Source organism: Carassius gibelio, chromosome B8, assembly GCF_023724105.1.
Source record: "Carassius gibelio isolate Cgi1373 ecotype wild population from Czech Republic chromosome B8, carGib1.2-hapl.c, whole genome shotgun sequence".
Classification (NCBI taxonomy): domain Eukaryota; kingdom Metazoa; phylum Chordata; class Actinopteri; order Cypriniformes; family Cyprinidae; genus Carassius; species Carassius gibelio.
The window spans coordinates 9,853,993-9,871,205 of NC_068403.1; the positions used below are offsets into that span (position 1 = coordinate 9,853,993).

At 36.7% G+C, this 17,213-nt stretch overlaps 1 protein-coding gene across 3 annotated transcripts in view; it reads right to left on the reverse strand.

Moving 5' to 3' along the window:
• Window positions 1-17,213, reverse strand: part of prkcz (protein kinase C, zeta) — a 96,581-nt gene that overhangs the window by 73,343 nt on the left and 6,025 nt on the right. For 2 of the 3 annotated variants that reach the window (XM_052564094.1, XM_052564093.1), the window contains 3 exons: window positions 15,819-15,940; window positions 15,055-15,144; window positions 14,671-14,721 (listed from right to left, as the gene is read on the reverse strand). In XM_052564094.1, coding sequence (XP_052420054.1) covers window positions 14,671-14,721; window positions 15,055-15,144; window positions 15,819-15,940 — 263 coding nt within the window. Of the gene's footprint in view, window positions 1-9,204; window positions 9,612-14,670; window positions 14,722-15,054; window positions 15,145-15,818; window positions 15,941-17,213 lie in introns of those variants that run through there. The other variant, XM_052564096.1, reaches the window with a different exon arrangement.

Below are 17,213 nucleotides of genomic sequence, written 5' to 3' on the forward strand. Positions count from 1 at the left end.
ATCTGCGCAGGCTGTGAAACAGGAAAGGAGGGGTAAGACAGAAAAAGAAGACAAAGTGAGGAAAGCCAGGATGTGAGAAAAGAGTGAAGGCTGCAGACCCTGAGAGTGAGACAGAACGATACTTACTGCTCACAGTCAAAGAATCTTCCACTGTCCTCATCTCATTTCTTTATATTGAAAGTCCTTAAATCAAACTGAGACAGACAGAAATGTATGCGCACCGGCGGCACCAGGGGGGGGTCTCAAGATCCTGCCAAAAAATGCCTTGACCCCCCATTTGACACCCCCACCCTCTTCCTGATTAAAAAATAAATAAATAAAAAAATAAATAATAATAATAAATAATAATAATATTATATATATATATATATATATATATATATATATATATATATATATATATATATATATATATATGGGATGAAGATTTAAAAATGTTTCTCTTCAAACTATGGAGAGCAATAATAATAATTTATTTGACATTTATTCGTACACTGAACCGAGAACTGTTTCTGTCGGACGCGTCCTATTCGAGAACCGAGGAGCTGATGATACTGCGCATGTGTGATTCATCGTGAAGCAGACTGACACACAGCGCATCTGAACCAAACTGGTTCTTTTGGTGATTGATTCTGAACTGATTCTGTGCTAATGTTATGAGCGTGGGTAAACCAAAGGCTTGAATGAAGGGCAATCATCGCCAATGACGTCATTACTTCGAGCGCAAAAGAACCGGTGAACCATTTTTTTTAAACTGGTTTATTGAATCGAACTGTCCAAAAGAATCGGTTCGCCGAAAAGAACCGAACTTCCCATCACTACTGGTGATCCGAAAACCAATGGAACCGGTTCTTTACTTGAGAACCAGTCAATCTTTTCGACTCTCTCTTCACAGCAGTTCAGTCAGTGTACTGTTTGAGTAAATGAATTACTCCGGGATATTGGTTTGTTTTAACTGAGAGAGTGTCAGCCACATTAAAAAAAGTTAACAGCTTAAGTCATTTGTGGATTAATGCTTATTGGAGACGCGAACCGTTTTAAACAATTCTGTTCAATTTGGTGAACTGGTTCAAGAAGAACTGGTTAATTCAAATGATTCGTTCGCGAACTGGATATCACTACACTGCCGTGAACGCGCTCACATCAGACCCTGAAGAGAACACAATGCTGAATAAAGTCTTACATTTTGGTCCAAAAATAACAAAAATTATTTTCGATGCTTCAAAAAATTCTAACTGACCCTCTGATGTCACATGGAGTACTTTGATGATGTTTTATTACCTTTCTGGACATGGACAGTATACCGTACATACATTTTCAATGGAGGGACAGAAAGCTCTCGGACTAAATCTAAAATATCTAGAAACTGTGTTCCAAAGATGAACGCAGATCTTACGGTTTTGGAACGACATGAGGGTGAGTCATTAATGACATAATTTCCCTTTTTGGGTGAACTAACCCTTTAAAGTTTGAGCATATTGTTTGCAAACTGCAATTGATTGATTAATTAAAAACAAAGTAGTTGATATGGGGTTTTGTTTTTGTTGTTTAGTAGCAGTAATATGCAGTTATTAGCCGTGTCCACTGTATTTTTTGTTTGTTTTCATGAGACCCCCCTTGAAATGACCAGGACCCCCCATTGCCCCCCAATCAAAATTGTCTGGAGCTGCCACTGTGTACACACAACTAAGAAGTTACTCAAGATTAATGGAGAAATAATAGTCACGCTCTTAAAAGGCAGGGAAAGTGGTTTGGTTCATGTTTGCTATGCTGATTAGAAGTCTCTTCACATCCCCTATTCACGCAGATACGTCATACGTGATACGTCATCAGTGCGCTCCAACACACTATTGCACACAAAGCAAGAAAGTAAGGCGTTATTATTGTAATATTATTGTAAGATTATGTGCTTTGTACGGTAATGTTTTCTCACCAGTGAATGACACACGAGTTAATCTTGATAGCGCTGCATTGCTGTCTCTCATCGTGTCACTGGTTAGACACTGGTCTGCCTATGCACCGTCATGAGTTTTTGGGGAGGTGTGGTTTTGGAGAGTGATTTGCAGGAATGGTGCTTTCAAAGCTAGCTTGCTCCAAAATTGTCTACCTTTAAAAGTTCCATCTATTACATGAGGAAAACCCACTAGCATAAAATATGACTTCAAGTCAAAACTGAAGCCTATGACAAAAACCGAACTGTTGTGCTAATATATAATTATACATATAGATGGACAGATTCTATATAGAGGGAAAGAGTGAGAGAGAGAGAGAGAAACTAAACTAAAAATATTGACGACATCATCTTGCACTTCACAGATTTTTGTCCAATCAAATACTCTAGAATGAGAATTTCCCTCCCCCAATACTGCTTTAAACTAACTAGTGGGTGGAAAATACAGTTCATAAAAAATATTCACTATAAGAAAATATTATACAAAAAAAGAAATAGGAAATAGATTGAGTCAGGAAATAAAACAACACTCATCAAGTAATTTCCATGTGCATTATAAGCATTATACATCTCTACACATTGTACAACGGTCTTGAGAAAGCAGATCATAGCATATTCTGATCCGCACAATACTGGAAGAAATGTAAATACTTTTCAATGAAGCACAGAAACGACATGTTAATGAGAGCTCTACCTCAGGATAGGGTAATTGAGCTTATTCGAGTAATTAATTGGCCTGAGCATCCTCTCACTCTGGATCAGACTGGGATTTTGTTGCTGTATAATAAAGAGTTCAGGATAAATAACAGCATCAAACTGTGCTCATCAAACTCTTCACATGGTTCTGATTAGGTTTTGGTCTGTTAAAAGTAGAACTCAGTGGTTTGTTTATAGACGCGAGGGAAGCAAAGCTTGATAGAATGTTCAGGAAAGAGAAAATCACATTGATTTGGAGAAAGATGCAAATAATATCTGACTGATTACTCTGCTATAATCCACTCAGATCTAATCATTACATAGCTATTTCATTTACCAGCTGGATGGACATGCTCATCAGAAAGACACCAAGACACCATTTTACCATAAAAGTGCAAATATGTTCTATTTATTTATTTATTCGTAGAGCATCTCTTTTGTTACCTCTAAACCCAGTGAAACGCAGGACATACTGAAGCACATAAATGTTTTCTATGTGAATATCTGTTAAACTGTAATTTACTGTTGTGATCAAAACTGAATTTTCAGCACCATTACTCCATTCTTCAGTGTCACATGATCCTTCAGAAAAACCATTATAATATGCTGATTTGCTGCTCTGTTATGATTATTGGTGATAAATCGTTTAATAACAGTTCTTATTATCAATACTAAACATATTTTTCAATCATAATACATTTAAATTTTCAGCATAAATATTATTTCAAAGAAATCAGCATTTATTTGAAATAAAATATTTTGTTACACTTTAAATGTCTTTACTGTCACTTTTGATAAATTTAATTAGTCTTTGTTGTATAAAAGCAACACTTTTTTTTGTATTTTCAAATGGTAATATATTATGGTTTCCACAAAAACAAAACAAAAAATTTATAAAGCACAACTGTTTTCCATATGATAATCAGAAATGTTTCTTGAGCAGCAAATCAGCATATTAGAATGATTTCTCTGAAGACTGGAGCAATGACACTGAAAAATCAGCTTTGAATCACAGGAATAAATTGCATTTTTAAATGTATTCACATAAAAAACTGTTATTATAACTTGAAATAATATTCCACAATATTACTGTTTTTATTGCAGTTTTGATCGAATAAATATAGCCTTAGTAAGGATAAGAGACTTCTTTCAAAAACATAAAAAATCTTAGTGATCCAAAACTTTGAGAATTTCTAGGCCTCTTTTAAATTACCCATTCAATGTGACAATAATGCAATGATGATAATCTTGGATGTGTGAAAAAAAATCTACATAATTTAAACTAGCACTTCTATAATCAGTTCTTACTGAAATCAACATACTTGAGATAATTAATTTCCAAGGTGCTTTTTAACTAAAGAAAGAGCTTTTTTTCCTAATCTAATAAAAGATTTGCATTATCTTTCATATCAAATTCTTACATTTCATTAAGGAATTTACAATGCAAAATTACCGCTGTCCAAACATCTGCCGATTACCAAACTGTTCCACATGTGTATCACACCAATGTACATATATTAAAAAGATATTAATTATGAAGGCGCTATATTGAAATTAAACTGGTATTATTTTTATTCAAAACCATCAAAAAAAAATTATACCCGTAGAAAAAAAAGATTGACTTTTAATGCCCACCAGGAACCCTGATAATATAATGTATATTTTTCCCGCAGTGAACACTTTCAATGATGAGCAAGCTTTTATACATATATATATATATATTTACTTTTATCCTTTTTTTTTTAGCTGGCCCAGCAAAATTACAACATTAAGACCAAGCTGAAGCCACTCTCCTCCTTTTCAACAGATGAACAACAGGTCAAGGTTTAGCTTAAACAGATATCGGTCTGCTGTGTGAAAATGGCTCATCATGACTGGCAGCATGCAAAAATATGGGTCTATAAAGGATGAGAAGCATTTCTAGAGAGCTGTTAAACACAAAACAAACCAGTGAAGGCAAATCATTACAGCCACGGGGAAATCTTTCAAAATTAAGATATCTACAAAACAGAGTATTAACAAGTATTCAGTTTCTATAGCTATTTATTTACAAATATAAGTCGAAAGAAGATAAAATTCTTCTTTAAAGTTATAGGGAACGTAACTAGGAAGAATAACTACTGCATCATAATATGGTATCAAGCAGAAAACACAGCACAGAGAAATGAAGTCCTGGCTTGTGTGACGGTAGATAAGAAGTCTGGGCCAGTCATTGTGTGGACAGAACACTAAGCACTGGCACCCACTTAAGACTCCGGGAAATACTGTTCTGGACCACAAAAGAGGGAGAGAGGAGCGAAAGAGGCAGAGGATAGGAGGATACGGGAAGAGAAGTACTAAGAGGATGAATGCGTGTCTGTATGTCTATTTTAAGATGTGTGTCTGAGCTGCTAGGCTCAGGGCTCGGGGCACGGGGCATTTCAGTCCTACATTGAAGGAGCAGAATCACATGACGGAGAGAGACGGAGGGACTGGACTCTGTAAACTCAGATAAAGCCGTTTTCTTATCGTGCCTGCTTCTGGTGGTGATTTTATGTGTAGATCTGGGGGATTTCACTTATCCGTCTTATATTGATCTTTAAAGAAGGTCTTTTCTTTAATATAGCTGGAACATCATCATCTTAACGCCATGCACCAAAAAAAAAAAAAAAAAAAAGTAATATGTGAATCAACAGATTGAGAACTAGTGGCATTGTGTGTTGAAACAAACATACAAGATTATATACGGCATTTAAGGGTTCCGCTATGGGAACTGATTTTTATCAATAAACATTTTCTTCTTTTTTATAATTTTTTTTAATAAGAAAACAACCATTAACAGCAACTATTAACAACTAATAATAAATAAAAATGAATACATTCACATTACATTATACATTATGGTTCACATTACATATCTTTAAAATGGCTTTTTATTGTTTTTAAACACAGATTTTCAATCTTAAACTATAAAAATCTAACATAAAAAAATTAAATAATGATTTTAAATAAATTAATAATTTAATGTAATGATTAATTATAAATATAAACAAACCAAAAACTGTATTTCTAAATAAGCTACAATTTTGACAAATTATGAATTAAAAAAAAAGAATAAAAAATTAAAGAATAGTTTTTATTTAAGACAAATAAAACACTAACAATGAAATTAGCCTATGCAAGACAAAAGTAAGACATTTTGTTCACAACTGTTTAAAATGTAATTTCTACCACCAGGATTCCCAAAATGAATGCTGATGTAATGAAAATGGCATTTGTACATTAATCAAATAAAATAAAATAAAAATTATTCTGATAAAATTTACTTAAAATGTTTAAACCATTTTAACAGGTAAATCCCAAAAGTTATTTTTTCCAGTGTAAATACAATAAAATAATAAATATGACTGATAAAATGTACTTAAAATGTGGTGCAAATTTTTATAAAGATTTTAACAATAAATCCTACAAGTTCTTTTTTAGTGTAAATAAAATAAAATAAAAATGTAAAAAAATAAAATAAAATAATAAATAAAATAATAATAAAATAAGAATTGCCCCACTCTTGGATATTATAAGCTGAACAATAAAAAAAAGAGTGTGTTTAAGTGAATTTCAATTTCTAAAAGTGCCATATTTAAAGAAACAAAATCATATTTTAAAACACAACTAGAATTTGTAAGAACAGCTACAAGAAATGACCATTCACTGAATAAAGAACATCCAGTGTACATTTCCAGGGTGGTTGTTTTAGTACAGAAGATTTCTCGCTGTGGAGGACATCTGATGAAATCTAACCTGGCTGCTGGAGGAGTGGAAAGGAGGAGTAGAGAACAGCAGCACAGATAATGAACGGAAGAGAGTGACCAGCGTGGGAGAGAGAGAAGGCCAACAGCGAAGGAAGGGAAGAGCAAAAAACAGAAAGATCACGAGCGGAGGAGAAGAAGGGCAGTCAAACGCAGCAGAATAAGGATGGATGGAGTTAGTAAGACAGTTAGAGGGGGCTGATGGATAGATAGAACGAGGAAGAGAAAGAAAAACAGCACTGAGGAGGGTGAAGTCAGAAAGTCAGTTAATGAGCAGGAAAGAATGACGAGTGTGGGAGAGAAATAATGACACTTCATTACATTCTCCATTTTACAGCAATCTGTCTTCCTGAGAAGATCCACCATATTTATTACCTCATAACAGCTATTACCATGACAATAAACCTTACCCGGCAACAGCTAACATAACAAGCTAGCACTTTCCTACACCTAAATCCTAAAATAGCCACAAAACACAAGCGCAACAGAGCAGAACAAAGTGAGAAACCTCCAATGCAGTTGCCCTCCATTAAACCTTGAGGAGAAAGTTAAACTGAGAACTGCAGACTTATCAGTGACCGGTGATGCATCAAAGGCAATGACAGCTTCTTTCAATGCTTGTTATATGAGCAAGAAACCATTCCACATCAGCGCTGGAGGTCACTGTACTGTTGGTCGCTAGTAGGCGGATTTCAAGTGGACTGCCAAACTGGCCTAGCTTTTAAAAATCTGAACACAAATTAGTTATGTCATTTTATTTGAACAGTAAATCAGCTTGCTGCAATAGGAATATCAATTGCAGCAGTGAATAATGCGTCATGTGAAGATGATCAATGCATGAATCAAGCTCACTTCAGAATGCCCACGGTTTCCGATGCAGCTTTCCACACATCATTTTTTATTTATTGCTATATGTGGGCTGAGACAAAACATTTATGACTGTGAAATCGCTCACAGTAACATGAAGATCTCCTCCGTCTTGCCTACACGGTCTCAAAGGAGATGGATCACGTGAGCTCTGCATCTGTGCTCCTATTGGTCGTTGTGGATCATTTGCATAAAATGAAACTTTTTTTTGGGGAGTTGTTGGACACGCCCACATCCTGTTACTGCCAGAATCCACCTACACTATTGAAATGACTTTCTTTCATGTAGATGATCTCTTGAGTGACTTCACGATATGGTGAAGAACAACATAAATCGGTGACGGATCCATCACCCTGCTGACAAAACCAGCTTAGAGCAGCATGAATTTCAAGACTGGCTTGTGCTGGTTAGTGCTGCCTTGCTGCTGATCTAGCTGGTGGACCAGATAGATCATAAAACTGCAGATTGAATGAAGTTCTTTCTGGTAAAGCTTGGTCAAGGCAGCGATAATGGCTGGAGGAGTTAAAGGAGACTTGTTCAAGACCACTGCCTATTGGTTAAAGGACAAAAATTCATTTTAAAACCATGACATATCATGGCAACTAGCTAGAGACAAAGTCAGATTTTAATTGTACAACGTGACGAGAACTGAATATTAAGTCAATCAATGTTTAAAGAACCAATAACATGCATTTATTACATGCATAATAATTAGTCAAATGCCTTAAAGATACAGCCTCGCATCTGAATTGACGAAATGTTAATATCCTTCTCAGAACTGAACCACCATCCCCCCCAAAAAAGTCTAAACTTATCAATAGCCCTTCATAGATTTGTTAGAAGGTATTTACATAACATCATCAGGATTCTCCAGAGCAGACGCTGGTGTGCTGCAGTGGCCATATTTAGATTTATCGCCAATCAATACTGGAACAGGTGGATCATATGACATCCCAACGCAGTCACTGCAGCTAAAAACAGCAACATCGAGCAGAGTTCAACACACAAATGACTCTAAAACTACTGCTTTTGGCTACTTTATTGGTCTGAAACACCAAGGACAGATCAGTGATCTGCTGGTATACCTCTCGTAGAAAATCCACTCTAATGTCACACAACAACAGTATCAGGGTCTTGGCGTTCCAGCGGAGCACAATTACCCTTTGTTATTTCCCCAGAAACAAACTAATGCGAGTCTTGAATGTGACTCCTTGTGGGAAGGATGCAGAGCCTCGTGTTTGGGTGCATCACGGACAAGAGGTGGTGGATAACTGACATCTTGCTAATTATGTCAGTCAGACTTAAATAATGCATGAGCATCTATTTTAACCACCCAGTTCAGAAAACGAGGCTGAAAGCGTTCATAATGAAATAACTAGCACCCGTTAGAGTGGGCAGTCAAAACTGCACATTTCCGTTCATTAGTGGCCACAAACACATCAGTGACACATCTGAAAAGAAAATATGCACACAAACACCTGAGACCTTGAGATGATACGATACCGCTCACATACCGTCAGCCTTCTTAGGATGCATCGGGTCCAAGAAGAAGGGAGTGTGTGTCTTCCTTTGTGTGTTTGAAAGCTAAATGAAAGGATGCTAGCCGCTCTCTGGAACTCTGACTAAAACATGCCAGGTAGGCAAATCGCCACACACATACACCCGCACGCAACGCTGCCACACTTGCCAAACGGGTTCAAACCAGAGCCTGGCATGGAAGACGGGCCATCAAATCACTGCAGGTGTGATGAAAATAAACAGAATGCATCAAACACGCATGCATGCACAAGGGCTGGACACACTCGGTAACGCTAGCTCAATGTCAATCACATCCGCACACAAAGACAGTGGCGGCGAGATGGGGTGGACAACAAATGGAAGAGATCTCGATGGTGTGGTGCTCACCGGTATCTTCCTGTTTTCTGCTCGTTTCAGCACATTTCCCCTGGCAGCCTCCAACGATGCACCGGCTACATCCCCTCCTCCCTCGCAGTCTCCTCTGTTCGCTCAGTCTCTCCTCTTCCTTGTGACTTATTTAATTATTTCTCCCCCTCCCTGCCGTTCTGTCGCTCCCTGCGTGCAGTCGTTACAGCTGGCTGTCCTTGTGTAGGCTGCGTCCTCGATGGATGGATAGATGGATGGATGGAGGGAGGGAGGGATGTTTCTACAGGAGCAGGCAGCTCTGCTGGAAGCCTTAATAGAGATGGGCAGCACAGACAAAAGGAGGGAGTTCCTGCAACACAGACGGATGTTTTGCTACGGTCCCTGGTTCTGCTCGGCACTCTTCGCCTCTACTCTCTATTATTTCTCTCTCTCGCCCTGTTCGCTGTCTCTCTCTCTCATCCTTTCGTCAGGGTGTAGCTGGGTCCCCAGAGAGCCGGTGGCAAACAGCTGAGGGGCTTTGTGGAAAACACGGCACGGAGGGGGAGGGGGACTGGAACGGAGCGTCGGCGTGGATGGTGAAAGAGATTAGTGTTTGGTGAACGAGGAGTACGGGGGGATGGAGTGTCTGATAAAAGCAGGGACTGTTTGCCAATTAGTGGTTATTTGAACAAACCCTAAAGTACTACATTTTGCCATTTACTGTCCACGGCTATGAATGATACCTCAATTTGCGCTGAAAGGCCTGCTTTTATGTTTTTATGTCAGTTGCATGGTGAACGATAAAAAGGCAAAAACTGAATTTACAGTAAAAAAAAGAAAAGAAAAAAAAAAGGATTTGAGTGACATCACATTATGGAGGATTTTAAGTTGGCTCTCTTCATTTGAGTCTGTAAGCAACCACATAGAAACCATTCCACAAACAAAAGCTTTCTTCAGAAAATGGCCAATTACATATTAATTTAAAAATGAAATGTCAACGCTGAAAGCCTTCGTGGGCAGTGTGCTGACATACATATAGCACCGTTGTGTTACGGCGTCCCAAATTCAAAGCCCGGTTTGTGGACCTTTCCCGATCCCGCCCCTCTCTCTCGCCCACCTTGCTTCCTGTGGTTACTCATTACTTAACTATCCAACTGTACTAAAAAAAAAAAAAAAAAAAAAAGAGCAAAAAAAAAAAATGTTAAACAATTAAAACTACTCAAATCTAAGTTTATATATAAATCTATAAAATATAAATGCAAAAATAAGGGAATCTCTATGCAAAAATGTCTAGTATCAGCCAATATACAATATTCAGAGATGTGGATAAATTGTGATTTTCTAAATCTCTCATATCAGTTTGAGTCATTTCAGTAAATCTGTATTCATTGTCCTGATAAGGTCAGACACTCAGATCATTTGCATTAGGGGTGTTGCAATATACCGATATGGGGAAACGTTAAATAAACTTCTTAACATCAGTTTCCTGTGTCCATATATCTAAATAAAGGGGTGAGTATTTTAATAAGTAAAGTGTTTTCTTTACTCGTCTAATTTTTGTTTTTGTATATGCAATCAAGTCATGGCCAATACATGTGCATAGCATCTTTGTTCAAATTGATTAGACGATTGAAACAAATCTAGAAAACAGAGCGACCACATTGCTACATTAAACTCTGTAAAATGTTAAGTTGGTCGCATTGCCATGCATGTAAGATGCCGTTCTAGATGCACATTAATGCTGAATTAGAAGCACGTTAACTGCATGACTTCATTGATGCCGGCGCAACTATACATTAAAGTGATTAAGATACAGGTACACAAGTTAACAGGTTAAAGTGTCAATTTGATGTTTGTATTTATTCATCATACTGTTGAACTTGACAGTATTTTCTCTCTTGTTATTTCATAGGAAGCTTAAAAAAGCCAGTGTCTCAGGTCAGCTGTGACCTGAACGAGAAGAAGAAGTGAAAATATATAATATCATGACAGCCCTAATTTACATATAAAATCAAGGAAATTAATAAATAATAATTACAAAAGTAAAGAATACATACCCTTTAAAATAATCAACTATTTACATCTTATTTAATAAATAAAAAATGTGTGTGTGTGGGGGGGGGGGGGGGGCGTAGTGATTTATAGATTGACAGAGACCCTTCCTACACACCTCAGCCGAGAAACTGAGCCCAGTTATCTGAAGATATGTCTTCCTTACACTGACTCTCAGCCTTGTCAACAATCACCAGCACCACAAAGTCACCCAAAAATTACAATTATGTAATTCAGTTTTTGTCCATGCAATTAAAGTCGATGGGGTCCAAAAAAATGAAACAACATGAGAGTGAGAAAACAATGACAAAATGTATGTTTCTGGACCATTTTATCACTGTGCCCTATACAAAGTTATTAAATGGCTTCGAAAGTTGTAAGCAAAAGAAGCATAAGTCATACACTTGCTTTGCTTTTATGTAATTTATAAAATGTGTGTGTTGCTGTGGCTTAGTGGTAGAGTATTGCGTAAGCTGTGCACAAGGTTGTGGGTTCAATTCCCAGGGAACACACATACTGTAAAAATGGAAGTCGCTTTGGATAAAAGCGTCTGCTAAATGCATAAATGTAAATGCAATTTAAATGCCTAGTCACAAGCCTTAAAAAGGCTTTAACAGGATTCTGTGGAAAAAGTCTGGGTAAAAAGCAGCCATGATCAGTGAAGCAGATTATATCTGAATAAAAGGTTATAATTCTTTGTCCCTACAACACTGTGCATGAAAGCTCAGTATCCTGGAGCTGCTCTGGTACAAAGTGAATAACTAACCTTGCATAGTAATAAGCCCAGACCAATTCCACACAACAGTAGGCAGCTGAACCTGAGGTCTTTACACTATCAATTCACACAGTCCCTGTTCAGCACCGCTCCATCACGCATCAGTGGTGTGTGCTGGATGTCTGAAACGAGTCCCTTCACAGGTTTTTGTCTAATAAATTCATGTTAAATTTTGTTCACATGGTATCTGGGTTAAACACCTTATAGCATCAACAAGCAACCAATACCAAAACATTTTGTTTTTATAAATTATCACACTTTATTTAAACCAAGACATTGGGTTGATGTATTTTTTCCCCCCAATGTACTGTTTCAAAAATAATATCTATACAAATACAGAAAAGCATCATTTTTATTTGTTACTACTAACTTATATGGGACAATCTTATTAAAACCCACTTTATTTTAAATTAAAAATTTTAATAAAAAAAAAAAGTAAATATCACAAATATACTGATGGTGGCAGGAATGGAGTTGCATCTTTAATATAACCAACCTAAGACGCATCTAAAATCCAGCTCATTATGAGATCATCATTTTAAGTAATATCTCAATATAGGGGAAAAGTCTAATTGGCACTTGGCACTTAAAAAATGCATTAAAAGGATCATTATATGATTATAAAACAATATAAACATATTAATCAACATAAATGCAATATTTATGGCTCCCTTCATTTCCAGAATTAAAATTCTTTCATCATTTACTCACCCTCCCCTTGTTCCAAACCTTTCTTCTGTTGAACACAACAAACATGTTGGTATCCTGTACCATGTATGAGCACCATTTACTTCTACAGTAGGAAAAAATATATATATTATGGAAGTCAATGGTGCTCATTAACTCATCAAAATATAATCTTTTGTGTCCAGCAGAAAAAAACAGTTTGGAACCAGTGGAGGGTGAGTAAATGATGCCAACATTTTCATTCTGGAAGTGAATAAATCCTATAAAGCTTTGTATTTGCTGACAACATCCAGTTTGTAAGCGCTTCTCATTACAAGTTTGGGAAGATGGTTAGCATGTGATACATTCCCAAAAGCACATTACATACAAACCAAACTCTGAGCACATGCAGAGGTGAGTTTACATGTAGCAGCGTTTACTGAGACCCGAGCCGCTCTGACACACTGAAAACACCAGATCATGAGCTGCTCGTGTGTAAAAGAACGCAGTGCCATGCTTCACTCTGAAACACACAGTGCATTTAATTAAAAGTGTTGTGACATTCAGCCAAGTATGGAGACCCATACTCAGAATTCGTGCTCTGCATTTAACCCATCCAAAGTGCACACACACAGCAGTGAACACACACACACACACACAGTGTACATACACCCAGAGCAGTGGGCAGCCATTTATGCTGCGGTGCCCGGGGAGCAGTTGGGGGTTTGGTGCCTTGCTCAAGGGCCACCCCGAGACTCGAACCCACAACCCTAGGGTTAGGAGTCAAACTCTCCAACCACTAGGCCACTACTTCCCCAAAACACAGCCTAGGAGACTTCACAACCACACTGAACCATGTTAAGATTGTGGTTTTGTTCCGATTAATTGTCATTCCAGAATTTTTTTTTCTTTCTTTGAACTGAAATATATTTGTTTTATTTATACTGTCAATAATCTTCTCATCCACATTTTATGAGGAGCATTGCCTCCTGTGAGAAAACATTCAACAACAACAAATGTGGCACAAACTGCTGACAAGGAGAGAAAAAGTGGGCCAGAACAGAAACAAACGCTGACAGAAAAGTTAACAGCCTGTCACAAGTCATTACGTACCTAAAGAACAGCAATCAAAGCTGTTCAGACCAACACTTCTCATGTATGAAATACACAAGATTACATTCAAACCATATCGAAGACCTCATTCAGACAAAGAACAGAAATGCAAGGTACTGTCTTATCTGTATGAAATGCAAAGCAAAAAGGCACACACACACACGGATATGCAGCATTCCTCTTTGACACATAAAATACAATTTAGCACTAACGCTATGACACAGCAACACACAACTCTCTCTCTCACACACACAAATGACACAGAAGACATATATCATGACCGTGCCATAGGCGTGGATGATCGTGAATTCATAATGCTTTCAAAAAGGGGTGGCCGTACCATGTACAAAGTCCTGACTCAGCAGTTTAACCCCCGTCTGGCCGTCAGGGCAGTAAAAGTGCACATTAACACAGGATTACTGTGCAGCTCCCAGAGTGCTATACGCTCCCAGTGAGAGATGCCATGTTTTCCACCATAAAATCTTACATTAAAGACACTAAAACTGAATCTATTATCTTTGTCCAAGACCTTAAAGTAATAATTCACCTAAAAATAACATTTACGTCAGTATTTACTCTTCCTAGTCTAATTTCAAACACATATTTTGGAACGACATCAGGGTGAGTAAACGTTTCAGATAACTATTCTGTTAGCAACACAAAGTCATAAATTAATAGAGGTTTGGATCCTCATTGTGGTTCAGTGGGCTGTCAAAAAGGTGGGGGGGGGGGGGGGTAAATGCTTGACCAAAACTATTCCTGAGATAGACTTGAAAGAGATTGTTTTAAATCTGTTTCCTGTATTGAGTGACTGTAGAAGAGAGAATGGCCACTTTAAAGAAGATCAGCATTGAAGTGCACACGAATAAGGCTGAAAATGGCTGGCAAGATTTTTGACTTACTGTCCTCTCCTGGGCACGGCATACCAGGCTTTTCAGGAATGCTTGGGAATACTAGACAAAGAAAGAAAGACAAAGAGAAAAGATTGTGACTCAGTCCAGTGGTTTCATCTATTCATAGACATGGGGCCAGCAAATATGCTAAATTGCAAATATTACATTTTCTGAAGAAGACTGATTTGTATTTAGTGCTTTAGTCGTGTAGAGTACACATTATAGTTTGAGTGGTTTGGTGGATTTCTGCTGTGTGGTTTGATTCTGCATTCAGTTCTTTATAAATAAATGGATACAAATACAAATAGAGCAATTCTGCTACTAGAACAACTGAAAATTGAATAAACGAGGGGAAAATAGATGTTATTTCAGATGTTTTGAGTTAGTAAGTACCATGCAAAAGGAGTCCTGAGCACCGGTTTCGGTTGTAGATACGGAATGCTTCCTCCAGCTCCATCTGGGATGAGATGGTACATGGGTCCCCTTAAAAACAAAACACAAAAAAATTGGGAACATGGAAAAAAAAAAAAAAATCACTAAAATATTATTAGATGGCAATATTGCTTCTGGTGAAGTAAATCTCTGTAAGTGTTTTCTTTTTTTCACTCTCTACATTACATATATACTCAATATTTATAGTTGTCGTGACTCGGGGGTATTCAAACTGGGACTTGGGACAGGGTATTTATTTATTTTTCATTTTTTTATATACTATAATATTCATTAGTATTTTGAATTGTTTTTTAGTTTATATATTTATTGTTTTATTTTTATTTTTTTATTAGTTTGGTTTTAATATTTAATTTTTTATTTCTTAGCATTTCTCAGATTTATTTTATTTGAGTAGCTTAAAAAGGCATAATGTCTTTGTTTCATCTTACTTTTTATCTAATATTTATTTCAACAAAAGATTATGAATTAGTAAGTTTAGTTTTAGTTTTCAATAACACAGGCACAGCCCTTGAGCCTTAAAGTTAAAATGAAATCAAAATGAATCTTTTTTTTTTTATGCTCCTGGTCTTATTGTGAACTATTCGTTTGGTGCATTATTCCAAACTTTGAAATCTTTAGTAAAACTATACTATCTTGACTTCTTCTTAATACACCTTTTTATTCTGCTGACGTCACCTCAGCCAAAGTTCAAAGGTCATACACACCTTCATCGTCAATCCACTTGAGTGTAATTGGCATCTCCTTTCGGACCCCACACATCGTTCTCACTTCCTCACACACCTCGGTGTACGTCATGGCCAAATCCAAGTCAGAGATCAGCATGTCCCTACAAAAAAACAAGAACACTTAATACAGAAAGCACCTTCATACAGATCGGAGAACAATTCAAATCTGTTCAAATTCTGTTTAATGGAGTGTATTTGGTTACAGGTAAATAATAAAAACTCTATCTTTTACAATGTAGAAGTCCACGGCCTAAAACTGGACTTCTCTATTAAAACGGCACAATTCTACAACGTGTCCAACAACTGACTAGTCAATTAGTCAAACGAACTAGATTTTTAGACTTTCTTTTTTTGTTTGTTTGTTGAACAGATTTAGAAAATATTAAGTTTTGCACATCCCTGAAGCAGGTTTTTTTTTTTTTTTTTTTTTTTACTAAAACCAACCTGGTTAATCATTTTTGCTAATTGAAATAAAGCTGACATAAAATAACAACTAAAATGAAAACTAGGAATGTTTCACTGGCAGCTATCACTAAAATAAATCAATACTAAATTCTAAAACTACTACAGCTAAAACATAAGTAAAATTGAATCAAAGCTAAATAAAATGAAAATAAAGGAATAATTAAAAACTAAAAAAAAAAAAATGACAAAACCGGATAAAAAAAATTACTGAAATGACATATTATCTGTAGATATATATGGTACATATTACCATCTAAACTACCCAGCATCACAACACAAATCGTGCATCTCTTATTCTAAATGTCCTCTGTAGCTTTAATTTGCAACACTAGCCTGAAACGGTCCAAACACAGGCAAACAAGCCACATCTGTCTGGATACACAAGAGACTTTTCTTTCAAACCTCTAGCACACAGCTGCCTAGTCTGGTCCCTGCCCCACTTTCACACACTGCATACAAGAAAACACGATCAGTTTAGTTCAGACTACAGAAGTGCACCATATTACGAAGATATGATTAGGTCATCATCGCTGACCTCAAAGTTCCTTCTTGGGCATCAGGAATAATGTGTTTATGTGTGGATTCAGCATAATCATGTCATTCTTTGGGGCTTGATGTCTGTTTTCCCAAGTAATTCTAATTATCACCTCGATCCTGGAATCATTCAGTACCATGTTATATAGACATGAAATATTGTCATGGTATTTCCACACCATTTTGTACTGGATTATATGGAGTATATTCCAGTATATTGTGCATCCCTAATAACACTGTATGATAACTTTCATTCAAAAAATTAACAGACATTATTACATCAGGATAAACCATTACTGACCTAGTTTCTTAGTTAACAACCTTTGTCATGTCCTGGATTCACTGATATACTGTATTATTGTTTTACACTCAAAC